The 27778-nt window shown below is 43.0% G+C and overlaps 1 protein-coding gene across 3 annotated transcripts in view; it reads right to left on the bottom strand.

Moving 5' to 3' along the window:
* The window catches only part of PREX1 (phosphatidylinositol-3,4,5-trisphosphate dependent Rac exchange factor 1), a 128959-nt gene extending 114011 nt beyond the window's left edge, over positions 1–14948 (bottom strand). For all 3 annotated transcript variants that reach the window (XM_053958586.1, XM_053958587.1, XM_053958588.1), the window contains exon 1: positions 14695–14948. In XM_053958586.1, the coding sequence (XP_053814561.1) occupies positions 14695–14853 (159 nt within the window). In that variant the 5' untranslated portion in view covers positions 14854–14948. The remainder of the gene's footprint in view (positions 1–14694) is intronic.
* Between the last annotated feature and the right edge of the window lie 12830 nt (positions 14949–27778).

Raw genomic sequence — 27778 nt, 5'->3', positions numbered from 1 at the left:
TCACCTTCAAGTCTGAACCTCAGAGATAGAAAATTACAGAGGAAGAAACTTCCTTTCTGTGGCATCTCTGAAGTTCCAGCTCCTCACAAAGAAAAAGAAGTGCAGAGAAGGTACATAAGTGAAATGTTCTAGATATTGACTTTTGTAACAACTTTTTCAAAATTTCACCTTGGATTCAGCTTGGCATTAGACAGTTTTACCTTACTTGACCAGACTGTTTTTTTCTAGTGAATGCAGGGGCATTCAAATCCCTGTACAGCAGTACATTCAAACCACCAACATTTTCACTTTGTTTATGTCTTTTATACCCTTTGTGCTCAATGTGTGCTTGATTGCAGAACTCAGGTTTGCACTTACTGCTTTAAAAAGTACTTCTGCATAGTGTTGAGAAGGATTTGTTTCAGCAGCTAGCACAGAAACAGACTAGGCGTGAAACCAGATGTCCAAGTGTTTGCACTTGGACTTGCCCAGATTTTAGCATGAGCACAACTGTTCAGACAACTGCTACTGAGTAATTCTGAGACCTAACATAGCTTCTCTGTTTACATTTTTACTACTCCCTGAGAGTATTGGGAAAGTGCTAACTGGCAGTTCCTGAAGGGCCAAGACTTACATTCTACACCTTATGTTCACACAGGAACACTTTGGCAGGAAGACTCTCCAAGCACAGTCTCCTGCATCCAGCAGAGGTACTCGCAGAAGGGAAAATGTTAACGCCTCCCATCCCCACGGATTCTTTGTCTGTGCACAGAGACTGCCTCTGGTTATGCCTAACTGTCCTCCTGGAACTGAGCTAAGACCACCAATTCATCGAGTGCTAACTGCCAAGGATGTGTCAGCTGGATGTCATAAGACTGAATTGAAGAATTAACATTCTTGTTGCACTTTTTCACAAAAAAATTCACATCGTTTATGTGACATCTTTTGCTCAGCTTTTTCTCCTAAAGGAGGTAAGAAATGGAGACAAGGCTGTGTTAGTTACTTCATTGGCGCCCTTTGTACAACTCATTTTGCCTTTCTGCACCTCAGTTTCTGCATCTGCTAAATACTGGTGCGCTATTTTGAGAAGATCCAGCCAAAAATTGCTGCATGAACCAGTATCTTTATTCTAAATGCACTTCACAACAAAATTTTCTTCTTCTCTAAGTGAAATAGCCTGAAAGGTTTCTTTCCCCCATACTGAGCTGGTTTTTGATACCATGCTGCCCCAGCAGCTCACCCAGAGCCACATTAAAAGAGAACTGATGTCATGCAGCCTTGCCTCCACACACCACCTGGACATGGTAACTGCTGCCACTGCAATTTAATTCTTGCTTGCTGTTTGCAAATTTCAGTTCCTCTAGTTGTTTGCTGTAAAACTTTTGATTCATACTTTACTTTCCAAATATTGTGGCTTTTCTTGTGCAACTGCTTAAGAAAGATGGCCTGTATTGTGCAAAAGGATCTCTTATGACACAGCACATGCACAGTATAACAGACAAAGCCCATTAAGAGCCTGGCGGTTCCTTCTAGCTTGATTTCACGTCAAGATGCATGTTAGCTGTTTTTCAGTAGGGAAGAAAACAGAGGTCACAGTGGAAATACCAGAGGTACCTTGCTGTTTATGGTTCACATTCTACAAGCAGAAGGAGCTGATACTGCAAGGTGACAGGCACCCGCTAGAACAGGCTGAGCTTTCCCAGCTCCTCCTGGCTTCTGCACCCCTCAGGATGAAGTCTGTAGAGGCAGCAGAATCCCCAAAAGGCACTCTGCCAGACATCATGCAAAACAGAGTATCACCCCATATATTTCTTCTTTTTTGATTTTCCTCTGCTACTTGGTATAACTGCAGAAAACTTCCAGCACACTTCACCAACAGGTTGCTCCATAAAGCAAGTTTCATCAGCTTGATCTCTTCGCCATGCCAAAAATCAAGATGAAACTGAGCACATTTAGAGAAAGAAAAGCTTGCTTAACAGTCAAAAAGAGGAAAACACACATTTCTTCAGGGATTGTTTTGCTCACTGAGTAATTGCCACATTTGACAAACATACAAAACACCCAACCCAAACCAGTAACAAAAATCAAAGCAAAGTAATAAAAACTGTGCACAAGTGTTAATTTATAACAGGAACTGTCCACAGCTGATTTTTTCAGAGAACCACCATAGCTAATGAATAGAGAAAGATTATGTAAGGATGTCATATGTCTTAGTGACCTGTTCTAGCCATGGAAGTATTTACTTCAATACAGAAGTATTGATCTGTGCTTCTTTTTGACTCCTTCCATTCATCTAAAACCAGTACTCTTTCCAATTGTGTTCAGTTCAAAAGCCTGGACTATACTTTCAATTCAGTGGTCCAGTTTTGTTTCTAAATGCTTTTTGCTCTTGTTCCCTAACTTCTAAGTGCAGTTATTCTGGCAAATACTTCTTCTAAGTGTTGAAGGATGAATGCAGAAAGGAAATGAATGCAGAAATGAAAAAAGCCATGTACAGTAAGATTTTCTGTCCTTGCACAAGGGCTTTCCAAACATTGGAAAGGAAGGCAATAGCAAGAAAGAATATGGAAGCAATGTCACAGCCAGAGGAGTGAATACAGCACAACCCTGGGAGTTCAGTGCTGGCAAAGTTGAAGGCCTACTCAGTAAAAGGCCCAGCAAAACAAGTACTGCAACACTCAATGCAGTGCATTTCACGTCCTCTCTACCGTTTAATAACTGAGTTCAAAACTCCCATGGTACTTTTCTCTGGTATTAACAACTTAATTGGTAAATCTCACTTTTCAACTATACCTCCCAAAAACACTGTCTTTGGTCCATACAGTCTGAAAACCATTACTTATTTAGTGACAAGTTTTCAGAACACATTCTCCTTGTGTGAACAGAGGACTTGTGCCAGCACAGAGGATGGGACATGTATTTGTAACAGTGGTAGTTTCTCACATACATTTTTAAGAGCCAACAAAGGAGACAAACTCTGTGAAAAGTGTCTCCCCAGTATGCAGCTCTCATTTTCCTGTTGAGGGATCATGCCTCTGACAAACCAGTGCTCAAAGCCAATGCACTTCTGCAGTTCTCTTTGGAAAACTTCCCCCACTGTTCTGCCCTTATTGTCTTGTCAACACCCTCTCCTCACAAACAGCTGCTTCCCATCTGAACTGATTTCTGAGCACAGTTTCAGTAACACAACAAACAGAACTTCCAGCACCCAGAGGGATATGAGCTAAAAAATTATATGCAAGTGTCCAGTGATTATCATTTGAAGCCTTTCATTTTCTTAAAAAGAAAAAAAAAAAAAAAAAAGGAAGTAAATAAAAGAGAATGATCAAGCAAGCACCCTTCATATGGAGGACCAAAGTACCTTCAGTCAACAGTATCCCAGCTGACAACTGTCAGTGTTGACACTGAATTAGGTAATTAACATCCAGTTCCTTTTCACACTGTCCTGAAGTAGTTGACAGCCATTCAAACTGTTTTTCCTTTCTGTCTCTTCCTCCACAGATTAAACAAAATAAAAGATCCCAAGTAATGACGGCAAGAGTCAGGAATGACAAAAATCTAAGGAAGGCTGATGAAACATATTTCTAGCATTTCTGACCTGGCACCTAGAACTTTCACATAATAACAAAGCATCAGTAGTAACACCATCCACATCAGCACCCTCAAGGAAAAGCTAGCACTGGGTCTGGGTGTGAGCTCCAATCTACCAGAATCCTGCTTTAGCACCAAGTGTCAGAGCCTGGGGTGGGACCTGGGCCATGCCTCCATTGGTGAGCCCACAGGGCCAGGACATGTGCCCGAGCCTTGCAGTTCTGGGAGCAAACTGGGAGAATGTTTCCTGGCATGCTCTGGCCTGGGCCTACGAGCATTCTCCCAAACAAGTGCAGGCACGGTGCCAGCCAGGGTAGGCCAAGGACCATTCCCAGAAGGCAGTCTGAATGCAGCCACCCTGCTCGGAGACTCGCAATTCAGCACTACAGGACAGGACCAGATCATGCCAGCTGGCCACAGGGCCAAAGAGTAAAGCCTGGTGCTGTTTTGTTTACTACATTTGTAGCCTAAGTCTCTTGCTTAACAATACAGGGCATTAACCACTGATCAGGTCTAGTAACAGATAAACAGATAAACTTTTGCGTCCATGCCTTCTCCTCTGTGACCTACATACTAAATAGCACACAGCCTACTCACGTATAGCACACAGCCTACTCATGTATACCTACATTAAGCTTGTCCATTTTTCCCACAACAAATGGATGCTATTTAAGAATCAGGTTGGAAAGTCCTAAAAACTTTCACAGCCTTCCGTTACTGCCCCTTCACACAAAATGGAAGGGGCTTCTTTAGCCACCTAGTGATGAGTTTAACAGCCAAGGCTCCCAGTGAGGTGACGCATTCAAAGCAGTTGCCAGATTAGACAGAAAGTCCCATGGGACCAGAGACTTTGCTATGTAGCTGAAACCCACCCACCTATCTGAGATAAGAATTTGCATTTTAGTGAGTTCTTATCAAGAGTCTGCCACCCAAGCAAGGCCCTCCACCAGTGACACACACACACTGAATATCAGGGATCTCCTCTCATTGTCAGCTTCCTCAGCATCCAAATAATCCCTGAATGCAACCTTTTATGTTTTCCCCTCTTTCCTGACAAGTATTTCCCTTATGTATCCCATGACACATTGTTCCAAATTACCCAAACCATGCTAGGATGCCAGAAGCATGAGCAGGAAAAACTTTCAAGACAGAAGTTTACCACTAATGTAATTTACTGTAGATAAAAGAAGGTGTAAGAGGGTATGGATGATGTTGTTAGGCTTTTTTTTAAATCTAAGCCCATTTTATCATGTACAAAGGGAGTAAACATCTGGCAGACATCCAGTAAAATGAGATTCATGGGTTTAAAGCTGTTTCTTGGTAAATTGCTCAGATCCCAAAGATAAGCATCACTCCTTGGTGGCAAGCTCAGAAATCAGTGACACTGGTGCAAAGGACTGGAGCAACCTCTCTGCAGAAGAGGTGTTCTCAGGGAAGGGGCAAGCAGTGTGCGTCTCAGGGATCAGCATTTGCTCATTCTGACACCCTGGGCCAAGACATGTCAGCAGAAAGGATGTGGGTTTGGTATCACTGGCAGCAGGCTCCGGTTCACAACTAAACCAGCAATCTGATTTGTGCAAGCCAGGCTCCTGGCCCGAGCACATCAAGGTCCACACCCAAAACATATAGTCAAACAGTTCCTAACATATGCTTGAGGCAGGAGCCCTGGAAATGTTGGTCCTATCCCTTACCTAGTGGTAACTTAACAACTGACAAATCCACAGGGAATATATAAACAGCACTCTGCCTATCAGATTGTTTGCTCCTTCTTTTTTTTTTTTTAATTGAAAGGGTATTACTGAGCCAAATAAATTAAGACTAGTCTACAAAGACTTTTAAGGACTAAACAATTGCACTTGTTAAAAAAAAAGTGTCCTCATTTTGGATAAGCAAAGTGGTTTGGGAACCAACAAATTAACCTGTTGGCACAGGAAATGATCACAGCAAAACCAGAAGTACAAAATGAAAGGTTAAGAATGGTCACAAAATTTACTCCATGAGTCATGAGACATCAGATTAACTGCAACAAGGTATTATTTGTATGGCTGATATGCTTCCATAAAAATAACTTCAGCAGTGGGAATAGTAGTGAGAATGACCCAGTATCCTCACGTGAACCTAAATGTTCCTGTAACTCAGTTCCACAGTCCCATCATCTCATACCAATCTTTAAATAATCAGGATTTAGAAATCTGTGGCCCTCTCTGCAACTCAACGATGCATGACATAAAATTGTCACTGTTTCCAGAACGGTAGGAAGTGGCATTGCCAGCTGGTTTGTAACAAGTTCTTGTGCTGATAGCCCTGGGTGAAAGGGCAGACAGGCCTAAGACAAGCCCCATAATGCCAGAACAGTAAATTCTGCCTTTCTGTCCCTAGGCTTGAAGTGGCCTATCAGAGCCAAACATTCAGCTTTGGGCACTCAGTGTCTCCTGGCCTGACATATGGCACTCACCTGTGTAAGCAAGGAGGAAGACCCATTAGGAAGGGTGAAGGAACTGTTTTCTCATCACAGAGCTGTTTTCTCTTATTCTGCTCTTGAGAGCTGTAGTTCAAAGAGAGCCAATGTCTCTTCTCATGAATGGCACCTACAGAAGGGTCAAGATGGCATGCAGAACTCACGTGTTTTTACCAGACAGCCACCCTGAGGTTCTGTCCCAGTACAGATCCACTGCTGTTCTCTACATCTGCTACAGCTTGACTCAATCACACCTGCAGAGGTAGTGTGAAAGCTTTAATCATGCCTGACTGAGATATTAAGCAGGACTCTTCATCTGCAGCAATGTTAAAATCCAACACTTTGGTGAGATCTCAGACACGCTGTTGGTGCAATCCCCAGTCCAAGCCTCCATTTGTGACACAGAAGGGAAAAGCAGTGAAAGGCAGTGTTCAGTCTAGATGGGATGGCTTTGCAAGAATTGCATTGCTCCACAAGAAGTCTTTGTAACTAACTGAGAAATGACATGGCTGCTTATTTCAAGTCTTTTCTTATCTCTAGCTGTACTCACTCCTAGAAACCAGGAAAGGCTGCCATTTGCACAGGAATTTGAAGCATCATCAAAACCAAAAGATACATCACCATTTACATCCTAAACCACACTACAACTGTGCAAGGCCTTCATCACTGAAGGCTGGAAATCAATTTGGGGACACAAAAACAGAAAAGGGATTCTACAGCTGGAAAGAAGACAAGAAATTCATACAGTCCCTTTATATTTTCTTGTAAGTGCCTAAGGTAAACAATAAGCAGGCAACAGAAATAAGTAATTTCTTGAAAGATTAATCTGTCCGAGACTCATCTGGGTGAAAATGTGCTTGGGAGATCCTGCTTTTTCAAGCCTCAGAAACCCTCTGTGTCGGGTGCCTCTGGGAGTGCCAGGATGTGCACGTAGGAAAGCTGGCCTGCAAACACATCACCCTCTGCCCCTTAGGAGGGTTCAGCGTTGCACTTCCAGGGCACCCCCAGGAGTCTGAATACCTGACTGCTCCTGTAAATACTTTATGCTGACACCTAGTCCCAGTCCCTGGTACGAGCAATGAGTTGTTCCCAAATGCAGGTACAAACTCAGACAAACCTTTTTCTCCTGCAACAATAATACTCTGTATACTGTACAAAACCTGTAAGTAATCCACTGTCTCACTTGGTACTGCTAAAGCATTGGGAGTGCCTTGCACCTGGTGTTCTGAGCACAAGAGCTCAGGACACAAATAGATTAGAGAATCCAGATAACAGCACAGGAATTATCAGAAGTAAAATTAAATAATTTTTGAGAAAGAAAATTAAACAATTTGACAATTTAGCATAATCTGAAGCAAAATGTGAAAACATTCTTGAAATATTTAAGGGATTGACGCAAAGGAAAAAAGAGCACTAAAAAGATTAGACATTACATTAGGCATGAAGAAGACATCTCTAATACTAACAACATCTAAACACCAGGATAAACCATCAGAAATGAAGCTCTTTCCATACCAGAACATGATGGGATGGTTTGTCAAGATTCTCTCCAAGGCTACTTTTCATGATTCTATGATACGATGTAAAATTGAAGAATTACCTTTCTCACCCCTGCAAACCAGTACTCCTGCCTATGGCAGAAATACTGTGTGACCTAGGGAGTGGAAAATTTTCAACGCTTTTAAACTTTTTTGCTTCCTCTATTTAGGGACAAACAAATTTCCCATAATGGGTATCAGTCTGCTTCCTGCAAATATCAGCTGAATATGTTGTAAAATCAAACATGCATCCAGCTATGTACCAAGCAACTCTAACACTCTGCTCTCTGTGATGCTTGGTTCACTTTTTGATCTCCATGCCCTTTCCTACCAGAGCCCAAGGTCTTTGTCCCTCCCTTCCCTCAGCTCCCACAGTGCTCTCGCAAGAGTTTTGTTGCAGAGGCACCAGCAACAAAAAACTCTGGGAAAGCCCAGGGCAGCCAAGCACTCCCTCCTCCCTCAGAGATCATGGCACATGTTCAAACAACTCGCATGCCTGAAATGGGCTGATTGATCACAGCACAGCAACCAAGAGGAGGGAGAGATGCAGAGCCAGAAAGAGGTCAGACACCTCATTCCAAAGGATGTAACAAGACCAAAGTAGGTCTGAGATAAAGGGTAAAAAGGGTCAGATGCACACCAAGCTGGAATGAGTTAAGGGAAGCAAAGAGAAATTAGTTTCTCACCTGTATGGCAGTGAACTGGTGAAATTACACAGGGGATTTATTGATATTTTCTCACCACGGAAATTGTGTGAGAGTGCAAAAAGAATAAACACCTTCTTTCACATAAAAACCTGCCGTACTCCTATGTAACTGATTTGTAAAGCCTCACTGCAAAAGGCATTGGCTCGGCACACTATTTCCAAAGCGACACACTAAGATCATACAGCTCAGAGCATGAGAGAACCTGGGTATTCTGGATCCTTCAGCCCTGATCTTAGACCCGTGGCTGTAAACTGGGCTCTCTAGACCACAGGCTCAGATTAATAAATATTTTCAGACCTTTCTCTTTGCTTTGTTTTGCTTTTCAGTGCCTCATTTTTCCTTCATCTTTCTACATCCAGACTGTTTTCTTCACTTTCTTTCTTTGTATCTGGGGCAAAAGAACCTTTTAATCTGTTTGCATTTCAGCCTTTAGCCACTGATTTTGCACTACACTTGGTCTAAATAGAGAACTCTACTAGTGGAATTGCCAACCCCAAATTCAAGCGTCAAAAAAAAAGCCCTTGAAAACTCAGAAGCATTTTTGCTTTGCTAATGTTCTATCTTCAATTCGTGCTTTACAACCAGAAGGGCTACAAACATGTCATTTAAAATGAAATCCGTGATCTTCCTCAATTTACATAAATCAGGAACCAGACTTAAACAAAAAATAAAAGCTCTGTGACTTTATAACTAAACAGAACATCTTGATCATTTGCAGTTCTAGCAACTGGCTGTAGTTGACCAACTGACCCAAAATAACAGATCAGCAAAGGTAATTTAGATCACTTCCAAACAATTTCCTTTCCCATCTACTTCCTCTCCCCTGAATGCTCTTTTAGCTGTCTGTAATAAAGGAGCAACATTACCCAAACCATATGGTTCACCCTCCAGAATCAGCGTTTATCTGTACCTATGAGGGTGAACAGGCAGAAAACAGGGTAGGACAGGAAACCACAGCTCACAGCTGAGACAAATGGTCTGTTTGCTACTCTATTAGAGCACCAGAGCCTCATCCTGGATGCAAACAAGATTGTGAAACAGAAAGGGAAGGAGGTGGGGGGAAAGACTAAACAAAGCCTGTGATGCTTATCATGTTTCAAGATGGGTGGAGTGCAAAACCCAGAGACAGATCAATTACACCTACAAAGCAAGCAAGAAAGAGAAGCAAAACATAAATATTTTGAGTCTGTAGGATGTGGGTTAATTTATCTGCTGGCACATGTCCTAATGTAACATTTATACAATCGATAGGATTGAAGAGGACTTCTAGTTTTCATACAAAAATAAAGGAACGCATGATACTAAAACCTAAAAATAGTATTGGTACAATTACTTATCCAATTTGATACCTATCTGGTAACAATTCACCTTTCCTACCATTTTCACACCTGCACAGAACAAACTGCAATTGCTCAAGCTAAAAGTACATACTGTCATTCTGACATTAAAATTTACAAGTTGGTGGTTTGTCTCTGGAAAGATGAAAGAGACATAGATATACAATGTAGAGAACAATTTGGCTTTATATATTTGCAATTATCTAAGCTGCGGGAGCTGCATGTGCAGGTTTGAGCTGAATGTTCGGTGAAATAAATGAATGTGGGGGGAAAAAGCGATGCAACAAAATCCCTACCACTGCAATCCAGTGTACTGGATAACTACTGCTCCAATATTTCCACATGTAATTCATTATTATATCTACAAAATGGTTAAAAAAAACCCTTTAAAAACCTGACTGCTAACTGCTGTGTATTCACTATTTCATCTATTTTTAGAATGATGGTCAATGAGTATGTCTGAAATTGCTCAGGGCTCCTGTGTCTCCTTACTTGAGAGCTTGTCTTTAATTACTGAACCATTAGTGTCAGATTTGACTGGGTTTCTGTGGAATGACCATGCAACAGTCAAACACACCACAACCTTTCTTTCCCCAACAAACCGTGCATGACTTCTCCGTACCAACACTCTAAGCAAGAACAGCTACCTGGAGCCTGGCTAAGCCCGAGGGCTGCACCCTGCAGACACTGCACCTCCAGCAGCGTCCTGCACAGGACTGCATGCCACCAGACAGATGCTGGCATCTATCCAGCTGTCATCCCAACTAAATTATCACCTGGTGTGATTCCATCACACAAAAAAGAAGTATTTACAAAATTATACAGGACAATATAAACATTTCTGTATATGCTACAGAGTTAAAAGAGGTCAAAAGATTAATTGAATCTTAAAGCTTGGGGAGTGAAAAATCTTATGGTTTATGATCACACCAGAGACAACAGAATTATCTGTTTATCTTACTCCTGAAACTTCTACTAAAGTTCCATTAGGTTCTGACAATTTTCCACTTTGCTTCTTCTGTGATCAGTAGTTCTTTAATAGTGTTAGCAGCAGTACATTTCCATGCGCTCCATGCAGTTCTCCCTACTGCTTAAAAAGTTTGGCTGTGTAATGAGCCTTTACTAGTACAGCCAGTAACACAGCTGCATAACTGCAGTACTGTCTATTAACACTCCTGAGTTACACAGCATTTCTTCAAGGATAATTCCATAATTAGCAATAATACCATCCCTGCCTAAACAAATGGCAAGTAAGACAGGACACAATATTGTGTGTGTATATTCGTAACTAAATCAGTAACTTCAGGTCATCAGCTGTGAGCTGGTAGAAGAGAGTTTTCTCCTCTCCCTCCTTATTTTGAGGAATTGTCTAGGACACCTAGGACTACTGAAATAATGGTATACATATAGTATCATATCTGTATTATATTACAATTTAATATAAAATCCAGACTCTGTTTAAAAAAACCCAGCTATATCCCTTGGAATCAATCATCTCATCTTGCAAGATGAGATGGGGTAAAGCTATTTGGTTTCATTCTTGCCATGGTTATGATACATTCTACTATAATAGATAATACACATTAATAGATGTATTATATATATACACACACACATATAACACAAGTACCAACAGGCGTACCAGAAACTAAGCAGGAGCTAAACTGACTAGGAACACCTTCTCATGTCCAAAATTAAATGGAATAAAATTACTACAAATCACATACAAAGTGAAAAATGATGGAACATCCAAGTTAGATTTGCAGATATAACTCCATTTGTCAAAATTACTTTAGGTATAAAACATAACAGATTCTAGAGACTATTTAAATAAATAAACATCTGTAGCATTTTCATTAAATGAGTACACTACTCATAATAAAATATTCTTAACAGTGAGTACCACAATTTTTAATGTTAGAAAATAGAATTCCATGTTCTATCATATTTATTATAATTATTTAATTTAATTATTTAATTATATTTAATTATTAATTATTTAATTATAACTTTTAAAAATTATTTAATTATGCTTTATATTAAACTTTACATACTCAATTTATTAATTTATGAATGCAAAATATGGACCACAATCTTTTAGGTAAAGCAAATAAGGGCTGAGTCCTTATGCTAATAATGAACCTATTTTCCCCTGCATCTTAGTGGGAAAACATTTCTAAGCATAGAAAAAGAAAAGAAAAAGGAAACCTCTCCTTAAACATGATCACACATTCATCTCCTAAAACAGATTAAAATACTGTAAGTAAAAGGAGGTTATTTTGATTCATTTGCAAATGCATAGTATTAAATACTTACAAGATTCTAAATACTTAAGAGATTCTTGTACATTACCAGGGAACACAGGAAGCTGCTGCTAGCAAGCAACTTCAGTGCTGTGAATAAACCCATAGAATTCAGCTGTTTGCTTTTTAAAACATTGTTTATTGAGAACACTTAATGAAGACTAGTGCTTCAATGGCAAATATTTAACCAAGAGCACAGATTCCCTCACATAAGCACAGCTGTCCCAGCCTACTTGGGGGAAATTCATTATGATGATAAAAGATATGAGCTTTAGCCTTCCTTTATTTAATGCAAGCTATTGAGGTTTCTTAGGCAAAGGAACCCATACCCCACATCTGTCTCATGTCCTTTTTGACAGGAACAAGTTTCCAAAAGATCTGGGTGCTGCAGTTCTCCTGCACAAAAAAGCAGTCTTTCAGCACAGCCGAAATTACATCTGGATCATATGGAGTACAAACCATTTCAGCACAGTTCACACTATGGACAAAACAACTAACCCTGCCCAGTCACTCTGCAGTGTTACCCTGGTACATCACCCCAGGTAGTGTAACAGTGTACGTTTATTTTGCACCGGCTGAGTGCTGCCCACACAGAACACAAGCTGGGAAAACAGAGATCCAGGGGGCAGGAGGGGTGGTGGCTCCTGGGCACTGATGCCAGCACGCTCAGGAGAGCCAGCAAACAGTGGCCTGCATTTGTGAGGCCAAGCATAGCTGAGAATACAGAGTCCCAGGGCTACAGCAGCACTTTCATCAGTGTCCTGAAGCAAAACTTTTGGCCTATAACTGCATCTAATCCCAGTGATTAGATAGATGATGTTATCCTTGCACGTTGTGTCGGCTGTCCAGTGTGGGAGGTGGGGCAGATTTCTTTCCTGTGGGCTGTCTTGTTAGAAGGATTAAGTTATGGCCATCCACATAATTTATGCAGAAAATATTTCACACTCCAAATTTTATTTTTAAAACTTTCACCCCACTACTGCTCCTTTTACCCTCACATGCTGCAGTAGATCCTCATTGTCCTCTTCTTGGGGCTAACAACATTCAGCTGTAAGCAAGCAGTTGTACAGAGATTCAGCCATAAAATGTAGGTCAATGACTGAAGAAACTGACATTATTTAGGACAGCACATGAATATTTGACATGTGCACAAAGTTAAGCCTGTGTATGAATGCTGCTCTAAACTAAGGCCCAGATATAAGAAAGATCCTATCCCTCAGTGCTTTATTCAAACATAATGACTAAAACATAAATTCTGTAGGGGGGTAGAGCTGCACTTCCAGAACCAGCACCACAAATAATACTATAGCTACTGGTGACAATAGCCACCTGGTGACAAAGAGCCTCAGAAGGGCTCTAACTGCCAGCAGTGCCAGCCAAGATCCCAGAGAGTGCTCTCCACCAGGATCTTCTCCTGCCATTACCTAGGGCGTATTACTCACCACTGCTCTAATGGAAACTGCCAAGTTAACAAATACAAATAAATAAAAGACCTGTTTTGTTTTTTTAATACATGAAAATCCCATTTAGCTACCACTGTGAGTACATCTGGCTGTAAGAACAGGAATGAAAAATATATGTAGCTTGAATCTACATTCTAGCCTGCAGCTAACAAAATCTCAAATTCAGTACTTAGGACAGAGGAGTTTTCTGAGGGATTTTGGTTTTGTTTTGTCTGTAGGGTGGGGCTCTTCTACATCTTAGAAGAAAACCTCCTTGTACTGAGACAGAACCACAGTTCTAAATGAAGCTAACTGGCACTTCAGTTGGAAAACTCAAATTAAAGGCTCGGAGTTCAATTACTGGAGAGAGAAGAGGAGGGTTCAAGTAGAGACTAGTTCATAAAGCAACCACATCCTTGTCATTTATCTTTTATGCTAGACAGTTTGCCACTTTGGTGAATCTGAAAAACACTGAAGACAAACTGATTTTAAAAAACAAACAAACCAAAATCTTGCCAGAAGGACAGGTCAAAAGGGGCCTAGGGTCTAAGTGCTTTTAGATGAAACCAGAGTTTAGTCTTTATCTAGAAAAACACCAGAAGGAATTTCTTTTTAGGAACAACCTTTTAGAAATCTCTACAGAGACTTCCTTTGCTTTGATTCTTGATCTCTGTGTGATCACTAGTTTATTCTTCTTTTTTTTTTTTAATATATCTGTTATCTAGTAACTATTACTACAGGCTCTTCCAGTTATTTGCAGGAGTGTGGTGGTACACAGATGAATTCCACATTTAGAACCTACACAGGAAAATGGAAATATCCAGATGGATTTTTTCTTCTGAACTAGCCCGTGAATAATTTCAGAGGCAGGTATAATTGTTTCCACATGCACAGACACACCCGGCACAATCACAAATTTATGTTTACCATTAAACAATATTTATTTATAAACAACTGACAGTAAGGGTAGATTTTCCAAGTGAGTGTAAAAGCAACTTCTGAACAACAACAACCAAAGGGACGAGGCACTGAGAGCAGATGCACTCCGGGGTCCGTTCCTGGCGCCCCGCGGGGCCGGGAGCGCTGCGGGGCCGGCGCTGCCCGCGCTCCGCGCCGGGGGCGAGACAACCGCGGCTCTGCGGGCCCGCGCTGCCAGGCGGCCCCGGCCCGGGCCCCTCCAACAGAACCTCCCTCTCGGCGGCGCGGACCCGGGCACGGCACTCCCACAACTTGTGCCCCGCCGCCCCCGCAGCCCCCAGCCCGCCGGGAGGAGCCGCTCCGGGCCCGCCCGGCCCCGCCGAGCCCCCGGGGGCGCTCCCAGCCCCGCGGAGCCACTCACCGACTGCAGGAAGCGGAGGGTCCCCACGTAGTCGCGCTCGGTGCTGAGGATCTCGTTGAGGACGCAGAGGCGGAGGCGCAGCTGGCGGTCCGTGTCCTTGGGGCAGCCGGCGGGCTCGGCGGCGCTGGGGGCGCCGGGCGGCGGCGGCGGCGGCTCCATGGTGGCGGCGCGGGCCGGGCTCCGCTCCCCGCTCCCTCAGGAGCCCCCCATGGCCCCGCGGCCCTGCCTCGCCCCGGGCGGGGGCGTTACAGAAGCCGGGCGCTGGGCGAAGCCCGGCTGCGGGACATGCCGGGCTAGCGGCGCTGAACAGAGCGCGAAGGGAAGTCCCGGCGGCAGGGAGGGGGAAGGAGGACGGGGCGGGCGCAGGCGGCGGAGCCCGGCCCCGGGGCCGGCGGGGGGCAGCGGGGCGGGGCGAGGGCGGCGGCAGGATGGCTTTTTCTCGGCTGCTCGTCCCGCACACCCTCGCAGCCGCGTGTCCTCCTCTCACGCAGCCCCTCACACGCATCGCCTCTCACCCGCACCCCCTCATCCCCTCCCACATACGCTCCCCCATCCCGTGCGCTGCAGACCCCGCACAGCTCGCCCTCTGCCCCCCTGCACATCACGGTCTGTTGAGTTGCTGCACAGCCCACACACACAGCGCGGTGACACAGCGTCGTGACACATCCCGCACACACATCCCGCACACACAGCGCTGTGACACATCCCGCACACACATCCCGCACACACATCCCGCACACACATCCCGCACACACAGCGCTGTGACACATCCCGCACACACATCCCGCACACACATCCCGCACACGCAGCCCGCACACACATCCCGCACACACAGCACTGTGACACATCCCGCACACACATCCCGCACACACATCCCGCACACGCAGCCCGCACACACATCCCGCACACACAGCACTGTGACACATCCCGCACACACATCCCGCACACACATCCCGCACACACATCCCGCACACACAGCACTGTGACACATCCCGCACACGCAGCCCGCACACACATCCTGCACACACATCCCGCACACACATCCCGCACACACATCCCGCACACACAGCCTGCACACACATCCTGCACACACATCCTGCACACACATCCCGCACACACATCCCGCACACACATCCCGCACACACAGCCCGCACACGCAGCCCGCACACACAGCGCTGTGACACATCCCGCACACACATCCCGCACACACATCCCGCACACACATCCCGCACACACATCCCGCACACACATCCCGCACACACATCCTGCACACGCATCCCGCACACGCATCCCGCACACGCAGCGCGGTCACACAGCTCGGCCGGACACCGGGCTCAGCCCAGGGCACACGAACACCGCACGAACACCGCGATGAACACGCCGCAGCTTCCCGCACGAGCAGGGACCTGCCCCCAGCCCGCCGGGCCCTGCCCGCCCGCCGCTAAGGGGGGTCACACAGACACCTCCGCTGTCACACAGGAGTGCACACAGCACAATGGACACAAACGTGCAGAAATAAGGAATCACAGACTTCCACGCCAACAAAGAATAAGTACAAAAAGCAGATTTCATCGCTGTGAATCCAAAAGGCAGAGGTATTAAGTTGGTTGCTGCTGCTCCATGTGCAGGAGTGCTTATTCTGGCAGCACATCTGCTTCAGGTGGCAACTGCTTGTGCAAAGTGAGTGCACAGCATAAGGCAGAGATGAACAGGGCAAACTGCACACCAAACCAGGCTGAGGGCTGCAATTCAGCACTGCTCCCCCCATTCCCAGAAGGCTAACTTGGTTCATTACGGTGGAGATTCTCCCAAATATCTTCATTCCACCATAGGAACACTGCCAGGCTTTTGTCAAACTACAAATACTTTTTTTTTAAAACTTAAGGAAAAAGGTTTCAAGAGGAAGATTTAAAAATGTTAATAATGTGGTCTCCTAAGAGGTATAATAATAGAAACGCTTATTGGAGATACTACCTTAAAAAGTAAATCCAGCAAAACTAAATGCAACAAATAATGTAATAATTGTCATCTTCTCCAGGCTAAACCAAAATATCTCTTGAACTTTTTTTTATCTCAGTGTGGGCTTTTTTCTTTTCTGACTGATCATTACTCTGGTTTTTAAGTTTTCTATTCAGGAGTAAGTGTTGGTAGTATAACATACCCAATTATCATCTCAAGGCTTCATGGATATCACATTACACAGAATGAAGAAACAGCTCTTGGGTCAAGGCACAGTTGCAGCAGGCTGCAGGTCTGCAGTGTAAAAAAAAAAAATCTCAAATGCTTTCAGCCCTAGGTGTGGAAATTGTCTTTATTAAGTGACAATATTTTATTTCCCCATGTTTCCTAATGAGGTAGTCTTGGGTCAAGGTGTGTGGTTATCATGGCTCAGTGATACCCTGCGGTAGCACTTTCTGCATCCTCATCAGTGACAAACGCTCCCCTCATTCCGAGTCAGTCTGAAACACGACTGTTCAAAAGGGGAAAGAACGTGTGGGAAAGGCCTTATCTCCCGGAGTGTCTGGGGTCCGAGGGAAAAGCACCGAGGGCAGGGACTGGCCTCCCCTCCGGGCTCTGTGCAGGTCTCAGCTGCGCCGAGGAGCACTCTGGGCTGCGGGAGAGCGCTGCAGAGCGGATCTGAGACATGGACAGGGAAGCAGAATCTCTAGAAGGTCAGATTAGACTCTAAATTCACTGGTTTTCTTTCAAGTTCTTCATATTTAACCTTTCATTTTCTTCTGAAAGTCACTACAGCATTTTCATTTATTTACTCATTTCGTGTCCAGTTTATCTCTTTTTCAAAATCATCAAATGGTTTTGTTTTTTTTTCCTCTTTGGGTCAAGAGGCAGGCGGCAAGACTTTCTTTTAAAATATCCTAATCAAATAACAATACACCCTGTGTTAGGAAAAATCACCATCACCAAAGCTACGCCCCCACCCTGTGGCTGAGTGAGAAAGTTGTTAGTTTTAAAGTTGTTAATTTGCTATCTCTGTCTCCTGTGTTTTCCGCAAAAATCCTATAAGAATTTCATTTCCGCAGCAAGTGCTGAGACAGGAGCCTATCACAGCGTAAGCAGGGTGTTTACCGGAGCGATGCCTCCGCCGCTGCAGGGCAAGTGGCTTTTTGTCACCTTGGTGTACAAGCGACATTGCTTCAAAACACTCCTCTAGCTTTACTGGCAGTATTGAAAGCATTACTGTGTAAGGATTTTTAAAGGGATGTTTCTAGTGACTGGAAATTAAAATTAAAGGAAAATTTTCCACTGTTTTTCAGAAAGTGTTTTCTTTTGGCTGTAGGAAAATTCATTTTGGCCAAGTCCAAAATGGATATTCTATTAGTTGCTACTCTAGACTGTTATTTTAAAGAAAGAAAAAGAATATTTAATTAGCCAGCAAGATCTTTTATTATTGAAGGGCTACTATATGATAACTGACTGAAACTCCACCTGAAAATATGTTCCTTCTAGCTTGTTTTCTTTTTGTTTTTTAATATATTTTTAAAATGAAATAATTTACAACTACTGTTCAGTTTTGAAGAGAATTTTTACTGCCAATATGTGTTCTCAAGTGAGCCCTTCAAAAGCAAACAAAAAAATGCTGCTACATTGTAAAACGGTCAGGGAGTCAATTCTAAGGAGTCTGACATCAATTACCATGAATTCAAGGTTTTTCATGAAGATGTAATTAATTTACATGTGCTTGTAAGTTGTTTGCAGCTGTTACATTTTTATGTTGTCTCTCCCAATAGCAGCAAGGTGATAAGGTCTCCACATGGTATCACAATACCAAAGAAAATAATCATCCATGATGTGTTCATCTGCATACTGGCTGTATTCAGCCTTGTAGAAGAAAATATTATTTACTCTTGACCTGCTGAAGGCTCTAGGAGAGTCACAGAAAGTTGGGTGAGATGTAATTGGTACCCTATTTCCTGTAAAATTAAGATCTAGAAAACCTGAGTGATTGTAGAGTTTGTTGTTTTATACTGGTATAGCCTTTAGGCTCAGCAAGAAAGACCTCATAGACCACACACCTGCCTTCCCCCCACTTTTTTTCTTCTCCTTTAACCACTGCTGTTCCTTTCTAAAAAGCATTATCTGTTCATCAGGCTTCCCAAAAGCATTCTGTTGTGAACCTTGATAAGTTAATAGATGTTTTTTCTGCTAACTTTAGGAAATTTTGAAGCAAATCCCTATTTCTGGCTTATAAGAGAATCATGCATAGTTTCAAAGTGACTTGATGACTAAGGCAAATGTGGGAGGGAATTACGTATTCTGCATGACCCTTTGTCTGTGAAGACAGTGTACATATGATTTATATCACCAATTCCATACATTTTTTTGTTTTTGTGGTGCTAAATAAATTCCAGCTTCTCCTGCTTTGATTTATGAAAATGTTTATACAGCTTTTCAGTAGGATTTAGTACACCACAATTTCACAGTTTATTAAAGCTCTCTGTGGTGAAAAGCACGTGAACAATAAGAAATGTTGGGTACAGTGTGCATCTAAGAGCGAAGGTGTCTGGATTTTCCTCTCCTGTCTTGATCTTCACTTGGTCTTTGTGTGCATCTCTTTATGGCTGTGTTAAAAGAGCCACTGAACAGCAGACCCCTGTGTGCTGGAGTCCCTGGGGAGCTGTCTGCACCTCTGGGAGAAGGTGGCTCCCAAACAGACCACGTAGGGCAAGGGGAGTTTAAAGCTGGGCATGAACTTTTCCTGGAGCTGTTCCAGACTGGGCACACCATGTCCATGGGGCACCCTAAATTTACCATTTCGGTTCAGCATTTACTAGTCCACAGCCCTTTTCCCTAAAGAGTACAGAAATGTCCAAAGACTCATGAGAAATCAGTAAGTTGGTTGAAATGTGGCTCCCCAAACAATTTTGGCACTCAAGTCTGCATGTGACATACCTGGATTAAGGTAGTTGAAGAATTTCCTGAACTAGAAGTTGTATCTGGATCAGTTTTACTAGCCAACAATGGGCATATTTCCTATTGAATCCTCCTTTGACACACAAGGTGTTTGCCTTTTCCAGGATCCTTTAGCAGTTTTTTCCACATTTAATGATTACTATGTGAAAAAAAAATTCTTTTGCTTCAGACCTGATTATTTTCTTGGTTGAATCTTAACTTCATAACTGCAAACAATAGAGCTCAGTCACTGTCTGTGCTGTACTCATAATTTAAAAGATTTTGCAGACCTTTATTTCCTCTTAGTGCTCTCCACACCAAGTTAAAATGCTCTAACCTGTTAGAGTGTTCTCCTATTGAAGCCATTTTGCATGGCTAACCATCTTTCTTTCACTTCCCTGTACTTATAGCTCCACTATATGCTTTGAGAGACAGCAGTAAAAGGTTTGTGTGAGATATTAAAGAAGTCTGTGTGCCAGGAACCTGTTCAGGATACAGTGATGGTCTGTGCAGCTTCCACAGAGCATGGAAATGCTGCTGCTGAGCAGAGAATAAACCCTGACTCCAGCACCTGTTCATTGAATGGCAGCAGCTAATTTAAATTCCAACATTGCATCTGTAGATATACAGAGTAATTCTAGAAACTTCAGTCAAAATAATGTTGTTAATAGAGATTTCCATGTGTGTGGTTAAGATCAGGTTCTGGCCTGTGTGCAGCAGACATGAATCAACTTTCACCTGTCCCTATATAATTCATTGCAGATAACTGATTTTGCTAAAGCCACTGCTGATTTATTCTAGCTAAGAACTAATCCCTTTGATTTCTACAAATTATTAATCTTCAAGCAAGATATATGGAGGTAGTTTGCAGTGAGCTTTGCAGAAATAATTTCTTAGCTTCTGACTCTTCAGGAACCTAGACTGCCAGTGGAGCATTTGCATTTCTCTTTTTAACATCAGCCTAAAAATAGGTTTAAGCTAAAGATGCTCAGGTAATTTGACAGCAGAGTGACTTGGAACAAACAGAGGCTTAGAATGAACATGGTGAACAAAGAAAAAGAATTGCTAGGAAGGGTGGATGGAATTCTCTGCGATTAGAAGATAATATAATACACACATTCAGTTAAACTCTGAAAGCACTTAATTAGACACACGGTGTGTGGTAGAAGGACATAAGTATTACATCCATTTGAAAACAGGGAAACTGAGATGCATATGTCTGAAGTGGCTGCCCAAGAACACTGTGAATATGTGCAAAACAGAGCCCACTCAAAGGGGCCCCCACAATGTCCCACGAGTTTCCAGTCAGCAACTCAGATTTTACCTGTGGGGTTGTTAGGCCACCTGTGAGTGCAATGAGACAGCAGTGCCCAAGGCTTGTGCTTCTCCTCGGTGTCCCCACTTACTTGATAACCCTAATATTCTAGAGAAAACTGAAGGTTAACACCATGCCATAAAGGATTCGGATTTGAGAAGAAAGAGGGAGATAACTATAAACTGTATCATGGATCCTGCACACAAGCTTTTGTAAAATGTTACAACAGTGTAACAGTGTCTCACTTATCAGAGAGACAACACAATGAGAACAGAGAGTTGCACCCTTCCCATGAGGGGAGATGGACAAAACTTTTTGAAAATATTCCTGGTATTGAACTCACTAATTAATTGGAAATGCAGCTTATTTCCTTTTCATAGGTTTCAGATTTGTGTCAAATCCTAAACACATATAATTGGAGAAGCGTGTGTTATTTCATACATTCTATATTCAAGTCAAAACATTCAATTTTGGAAGACACTCTGGGAGAAGGCTGTATTTGCTATTACTCACTCCTCTGATACTTCTTTTCTTTCCACTGTCTGATTCACTTCTTTAATCATATTTCCCCTCTTTTGCCCTTCCTCAATCATACCCACCTACTTAAAACTAATCACATACTAAAAAGTGCATAATTAGGTTTTCATTATGTTCTTTCCTGACATAATTTTTGATTATGTAATTAAGGGTTCTCACTGAGCTCTTGAACTGAGAGAAGATTTTTGGTTTAATTAATCAAATGGTCCTTCTCAATTCAGGGTAGTTTTAAGCAGTTTTGTTTTTAAGTCAGGTGCAGAAAGTGTTTCTATTATTCCTGACATAATGCTATATGATCTGATCTTTACCCTCTAAGGCCAACAATGGAGAAGCATAGCCTTGAGAGCAGGCTCAGGTATATTTATCTAAAGAAAAGAAGATGTATCAAACTTCAATATGCTTGAAGTAGGATGACTTTTTTTAATTTTTCAATTTTTTTTTTCTTTTGCAAATTGGAAGTTTGTCAGATTTTTATTAAATAGTCAATTAAACTGGGGTTGTTCCAAGTGATTTTTCCCCATATGAGACCATTTACAAGTTTGCAACTCCTTACACCTTTTTCTGACAAATTAACATTCTTACAAAATTTATTCTTTTGGGAGAGTACTAAAAAAGGCTGCTGGAAGATTTGCAGATTGTATGCAAATAAGTATTTGCCCTGTGCTAATACAGTCAAGCAAATGTTCACTCTCTGTATTTTGTTCTCTGTAATTACATATAATAAAAATAACATGGACAATAGTGCTTGTTTTTGTTTTGTTATAAATTACTTCTTCCTGGCTGCATTTGCATTATTTCCTCTGCCAGTACATTGAACAGGAAAAGCCACCTACATCTGTGTCAGCAGAACCAATGTATAGAAGTTGTAATGAGGTGGAGGCTGGAATTCTGCGGCTGGTTCAAAATTTGTGATGGTTTCACAACTAAAGCTGGAAAGAATCTTCTGCATTGAACAGAGAGCTGAAGATCATAGAAAAAAAAATGTTTTAAGGCACATAAATACACCTGGAATACATGGCATCTATCCACGTGCTCTTCTTTTCTCCAGTTCTATTCTTTGCTTTTCCCGATGCACCTCAGAGGTGTTGAAGATGTAGGGCATGATTTGGGGCAAGGGATTGGCACTAGCTCAGCAGTCTGTCACCAGCTGAAGGGGTTTTGGTGAATTGTTCTCAGCTTAAGATCAGACCATACCTGAGGGACTGACTGGGCTGGGGCCCACTGCATGTGCTGTGTGAGGAAGAGGAGCAAACATCACAGAACGTGCTGCTGCATCTCCTGCGTCTTTGACACTCCGTGTTCCAAATGCAGCTGTGCAGAGATGTCATTTCTGGGATTCATTGTCTGCACCTGCAATTTTGGTCAGGTTTTTTTTTAATACTGGAGTATATGAGTAAACTAACATGCATTCCTGAGATGATATGTGAATTCTTCTCCACTAAATACAAGAGTGATGGAGGTCTGCATTTGATAAACTAAAGATCTTTGCTAAGGATGGGCTGAGCCAGTTTCATATCACATCAGCACAAAATAGAGAGCTTGCTCATAATACATAATTTTGCCATTTATAGGTTCCCTGTGCATCTTGTATCCATTATAAAACTCTCTCCATGGTTATTGTAGTGCACACATTTTGCATCTATAAGCCGGAATTCATGTAACTTGGGAACATTTAGTCATCTGTGTAGCTTGGACTGTGTTTTTGTTGTTGAACTTAACTGAAGTGTGAGCCACCCTTTTTTCCTTTTCGACATTGTTGCATGTTTTCACCACTTCCTTTGTGACACCGTGGTGAACAGGATCAGGAACTGATCAGCTGATCCAGCTCAAATTAACTGGAAGGCAAACAAACAAAAGATCCTTTTTTTAGTCAGATTTGCTCCCTGACAAGCTCAGTGTGCAACCCCCAAGAGTTACTGCAGGCAGGAGAGGAGGTGTTCAGTCCTGTGGTAAGGGCAGGGATGGGAGAAGGATGGGATTGCCTCCTTTGGCAGTAACTCATCTACAGATCAGTTTAAAGCCATTTGTGAAACTATAGCCTTGCACAACTGCCTGCATCAACACTGGATGCAGTCCTTGGAATTACAACCACTTGTATAAGGTCAGTGCATGGGCTGTGAGCTCACAGTGTAGGGGCAGAAAGATGTTCTAGGAAATCATCACCAGCTCTAACAGAATGCTAATCAACTACAGCAGTCCCTCTAGGGAAGGGGAATCAGACTTTTTTGTACTATTGATATTTTCAAAACAGGCTTCTTTCTTTTTCCCTGGTTGATCTTTCTGCAGAAACATTAAAAGTGTAGCAATAAGAATGCCATTAAACTGACAGTGTCACTCATTAAGTCACAGAACACTTCCATTTGAATTACAGTGTCAATGCTGTACAATTCTTAACAGGAAACCATTAGTAACAGAGTTAGGAGGAGGCTCACGTGCTTTGCCATGGAAGATGGAACTGTAGGCTCAATGCTATGCTGAGGTTGCTTTTCAGGGGAAAAAGGAAAGATAATTTGATAGAGAATGCTTTGTTTAAATGAAAACTACTTCCCAAAGTCATAGGTATCTGTCTCTGGCCTGCATGATGTTTGGCTTTTATTGCTCATAGGGACACCCTAGTGTGAGGTGAGTATAAGTGTACAGGGTTAAGCAGAATGTTCTTTCCTGTTCTCAGGATGCTTTGAACTGGATTGCGCAGACGGTTTTACAGCTTTACATCCATTGCTGACCCCCATTATGTTTTATTACATCAGTGGTCCCAAGTGCTCAAATGGACCGCCACAATTCTGACTTTTCTGGGAGTCTTGGAGACTTCTGACAGCAGCCTTGAGCTCTGTCAGTCCCTGAGGAAGGTGGCAAAATGCCTTTTATGCCTCCTTTCTCCCAGGCACCAGGAGAGAGAACAGCTCTTTAGAAGTGTGCAGACAAAGCCTTCTCTTGGAGTGGCTGATGCTCTGGACATGGCTTGCACTAGGCCTGAATTGTCATTGTTCCCACTCCAAAGTCCCCACAGGGCCCTGTGTTTCCTGTGCTCCTCTAGAGGGGTAGAAGGCAGTGGTTTGTGTGTGAAGTGTGGGCTTGGGCTGGATTTCTGTCTGGTGTGCACCAGGGCAGCAAAGCACGCCAGCTGCAGTCACTGACAATGCCTGCTTGCTAAAGGGTGGAAAGGGGTGGGTTAATGAGTCTGAGTCTCCACATTTCATTGGGATGATGATATGGAAATTGTTTTTCCATTCTACTGGCTGAAGAAATTACAAAACCATTTCTGTTTCAAATTGAACATACTGCCTTAGAACACCAGACCAGGACAGTTCACAGGTTCTTTCCTCCGTGTCAGTTCAATATATTGCAACTCAGTTTTTGCACCTTTGCTTTTTGTAACTTTCCTTAAAATGGTGGCTGGGATTCAAGTGATGAAGTACAGAGACAAGGGGAAACTAGAGCACTAAAACAGTGGTTTTGGAAAGAAGGCCAAAAGATAAAATATAAAGATGAGACGAAGATTTTTGAGAAGATTGTGGAAAAGTCTCCATTGACAACAGCATAGAAAAATATTTTTGTACTTTATAAACTGAACCACTCTGGAAGGAGAGAGAAAGGATCAGTTCCACAGCCCCAATTTCTACACACATGTTTCAGTTTTTTCAATATGTTTCTTCTGATCCAGTTACATTTAGCCTCGTAAAGCATTTGGGAAATACTACAAGGACAAATAAAATGAAGCTTAAATAAAATCGGAGTGACTGGATAGCTCACTGGACCTGTTGAGTTATGCGTTTTAATTCTAGTCCAATAGGAAGAAGATACAATTAGCCAAACCAAAACAAGGTTCCTTTTGTTTCAATGAAGATTCCTCTGAAGAATACCTAACTGCAACTCAAGAATAAATGAGATCAGTAATGAGCAGAGAGAGGAAGCCTTTCCTGCTGAGAGGAAAGGAAACAAGCCTTCTTAAATCTGAATCAAGGGGCCAAGGACATCTCTTTGGGAAAGACATGAAGATCTCTGCACATACATGAATAAGGTCTATACTGTATGGTAAAGCTAGGGACATTTCTTGATGACACTCTGAGTTTCTTACAAGAAATGATGAGAAATAAAGATCAGATTAAAGGTCAGAGAGAAGGTCACATCATTTTAATTCCTCAAAGAGCTACTCATCTTCTGACTGAAGTTATCCTGATAGAAACCCACTACAATTGAAAACCAGGATCTTCTGTAGCTTAGTGTTCTGTTTCCTTTGTTTTTACTGAGTACAAGGTTGTGTCAACAAAATCTGCCTCATTATACACTTACCTTGGTGAAAAGCAGAGTGCTGTGCAAAGCAGGCTCTTCTGTGCACAGATACAATGTAGAACAGCCAGGTCTGTGCCATTCAGATACACACAACTCTAACTAGCACTTGCTTGTGTGGCAAATAAAGTCTCATTATCACCTCTCAGACAGGAAATTTGGAAGTGAGTGATTATCCAGCCCCAGGTCTTCCACCTCTCCAGCACCTCAGGGTGTGGGAGCTACTCAATTGCATTTGCATCTTTCTGAACAATTACACTTCTAGCTCTGCAGGCAAAAGCAGGAGTTGGCAAAAATATTTTTCCAACTGCTCTTTCACTCTGGCTGCTATGCTTTAAAAATAAATGCACTTTTTGTTTTTTTCAAAACATGTTGTTTCTAATGTTTCTCTGTATTTAGGTAATTGCAGACTTTTGTGGCTTAGGTATGGTTCTAAACACTGTAAAAGGAAAATAGTTAGAAATTTTCAAGCCTGAATATGTTAAGATGTTAAAATGACTCTGTTTAGGGCTGCTGCTCATCAGAAACACATGCTGCTATCAGTGAGAGCAGTGGCTGTTCAGTAATATGGGCCATGAAGGCAATAATATTTGCATATGTGAACACTTTGATTTAAAGTCTGATCTTCAGATTCTGTTGCATCGCTGCTTGTCTGAACACTCTTATATTCCTAACTCATCCTCTTATGGTTACACATTATTTTTTACCATAACAAGGAATAGAGGCTGCAGTTCATCATTGAAGGGTCTTTGTCTGCTTCTGTCCAGCACACGTGATTTATTGCGATAACTTCACGTGAGTCTGGTACCACAGTGGATCTCAGGATTGGCTCCCTCTGCCAGAACAACTGAAAATAAATCTCGAACTTGGTTTTGATTGAAAGGTCAACACAAAATTTATTTAATTTAACAAAATTATTCTGTGTGATAAGTGTCTGCTTTCTTTGGACAGGCTGCCGATCCTTTGAAATGTGAAAAAACGAAAACTGCCGATTTGGGGTAGAGCCAAAGTATGTATTTCAGATTTTTTAATAAGAAAGTTCAAGTTCTCTTGTGAGAGAGAGAGAGAACTGCAAATCTGATCTATTCTGATGGCTTTATAAGGAAAGAAGAATTTAGTTTGTATTTACTTAAAATTGTATAAATCTCACTTATTCAAAATACTGCTATTATCCTTTGTAACTTACTTCAAGGTAAAATATTGGGCTAAAAGGTAAATCCCAGCAGTGAGCAGCAATGCTGCAGTCAGCTTTGAGAGCTGGGCAGTGGCTGGCAGTGGTGCAGGGCTGGCAGCGGTGCAGGGCTGGCTGAGGTGCAGGGTTGGCAGCGGTGCAGGGCTGGCTGAGGTGCAGGGCTGGAAGCAGTGCAGGGCTGGCAGCGGTGCAGGGCTGGCTGAGGTGCAGGGCTGGCTGAGGTGCAGGGCTGGCTGAGGTGCAGGGCTGGCAGCGGTGCAGGGCTGGCAGCGGTGCAGGGCTGGCAGCAGTGCAGGGCTGGCTGAGGTGCAGGGCTGGCAGCAGTGCAGGGCTGGCAGCGGTGCAGGGCTGGCAGCGGTGCAGGGCTGGCAGCAGTGCAGGGCTGGCTGAGGTGCAGGGCTGGCAGCGGTGCAGGGCTGGCTGAGGTGCAGGGCTGGCAGTGGTGCAGGGCTGGCAGTGGTGCAGGGCTGGCTGAGGTGCAGGGCTCGCAGCAGTGCAGGGCTGGCTGAGGTGCAGGGCTGGCAGCAGTGCAGGGCTGGCTGAGGTGCAGGGCTGGCAGCGGTGCAGGGCTGGCAGTGGTGCAGGGCTCGCAGCAGTGCAGAGTTGGCTGAGGTGCAGGGCTGGCAGTGGTGCATGGCTGGCTGCAGCAGCTCCTGCCCAGCCTGGCCCAGCTCAGTGGACAAGCAGCTCCAGTGCTTCTCCTGCCAAGTGAGTTTTCTTTTCATCTCATGGCATTGCACAGTGCTGTTTAGATATATTGTCTGTCCTTTTTTCACATTACAGAGCTTCTCTGGGCTGGAGTGCATGTCCTGTGTGAGGCTGCTGGCAGTAAGATGGGC

The sequence above is a fragment of the Vidua chalybeata genome, chromosome 17 (assembly GCF_026979565.1).
Source record: "Vidua chalybeata isolate OUT-0048 chromosome 17, bVidCha1 merged haplotype, whole genome shotgun sequence".
Lineage (NCBI taxonomy): Eukaryota > Metazoa > Chordata > Aves > Passeriformes > Viduidae > Vidua > Vidua chalybeata.
Note: the sequence above shows the minus strand (reverse complement) of the source record. Positions and strands in the feature narration are given on the sequence as shown.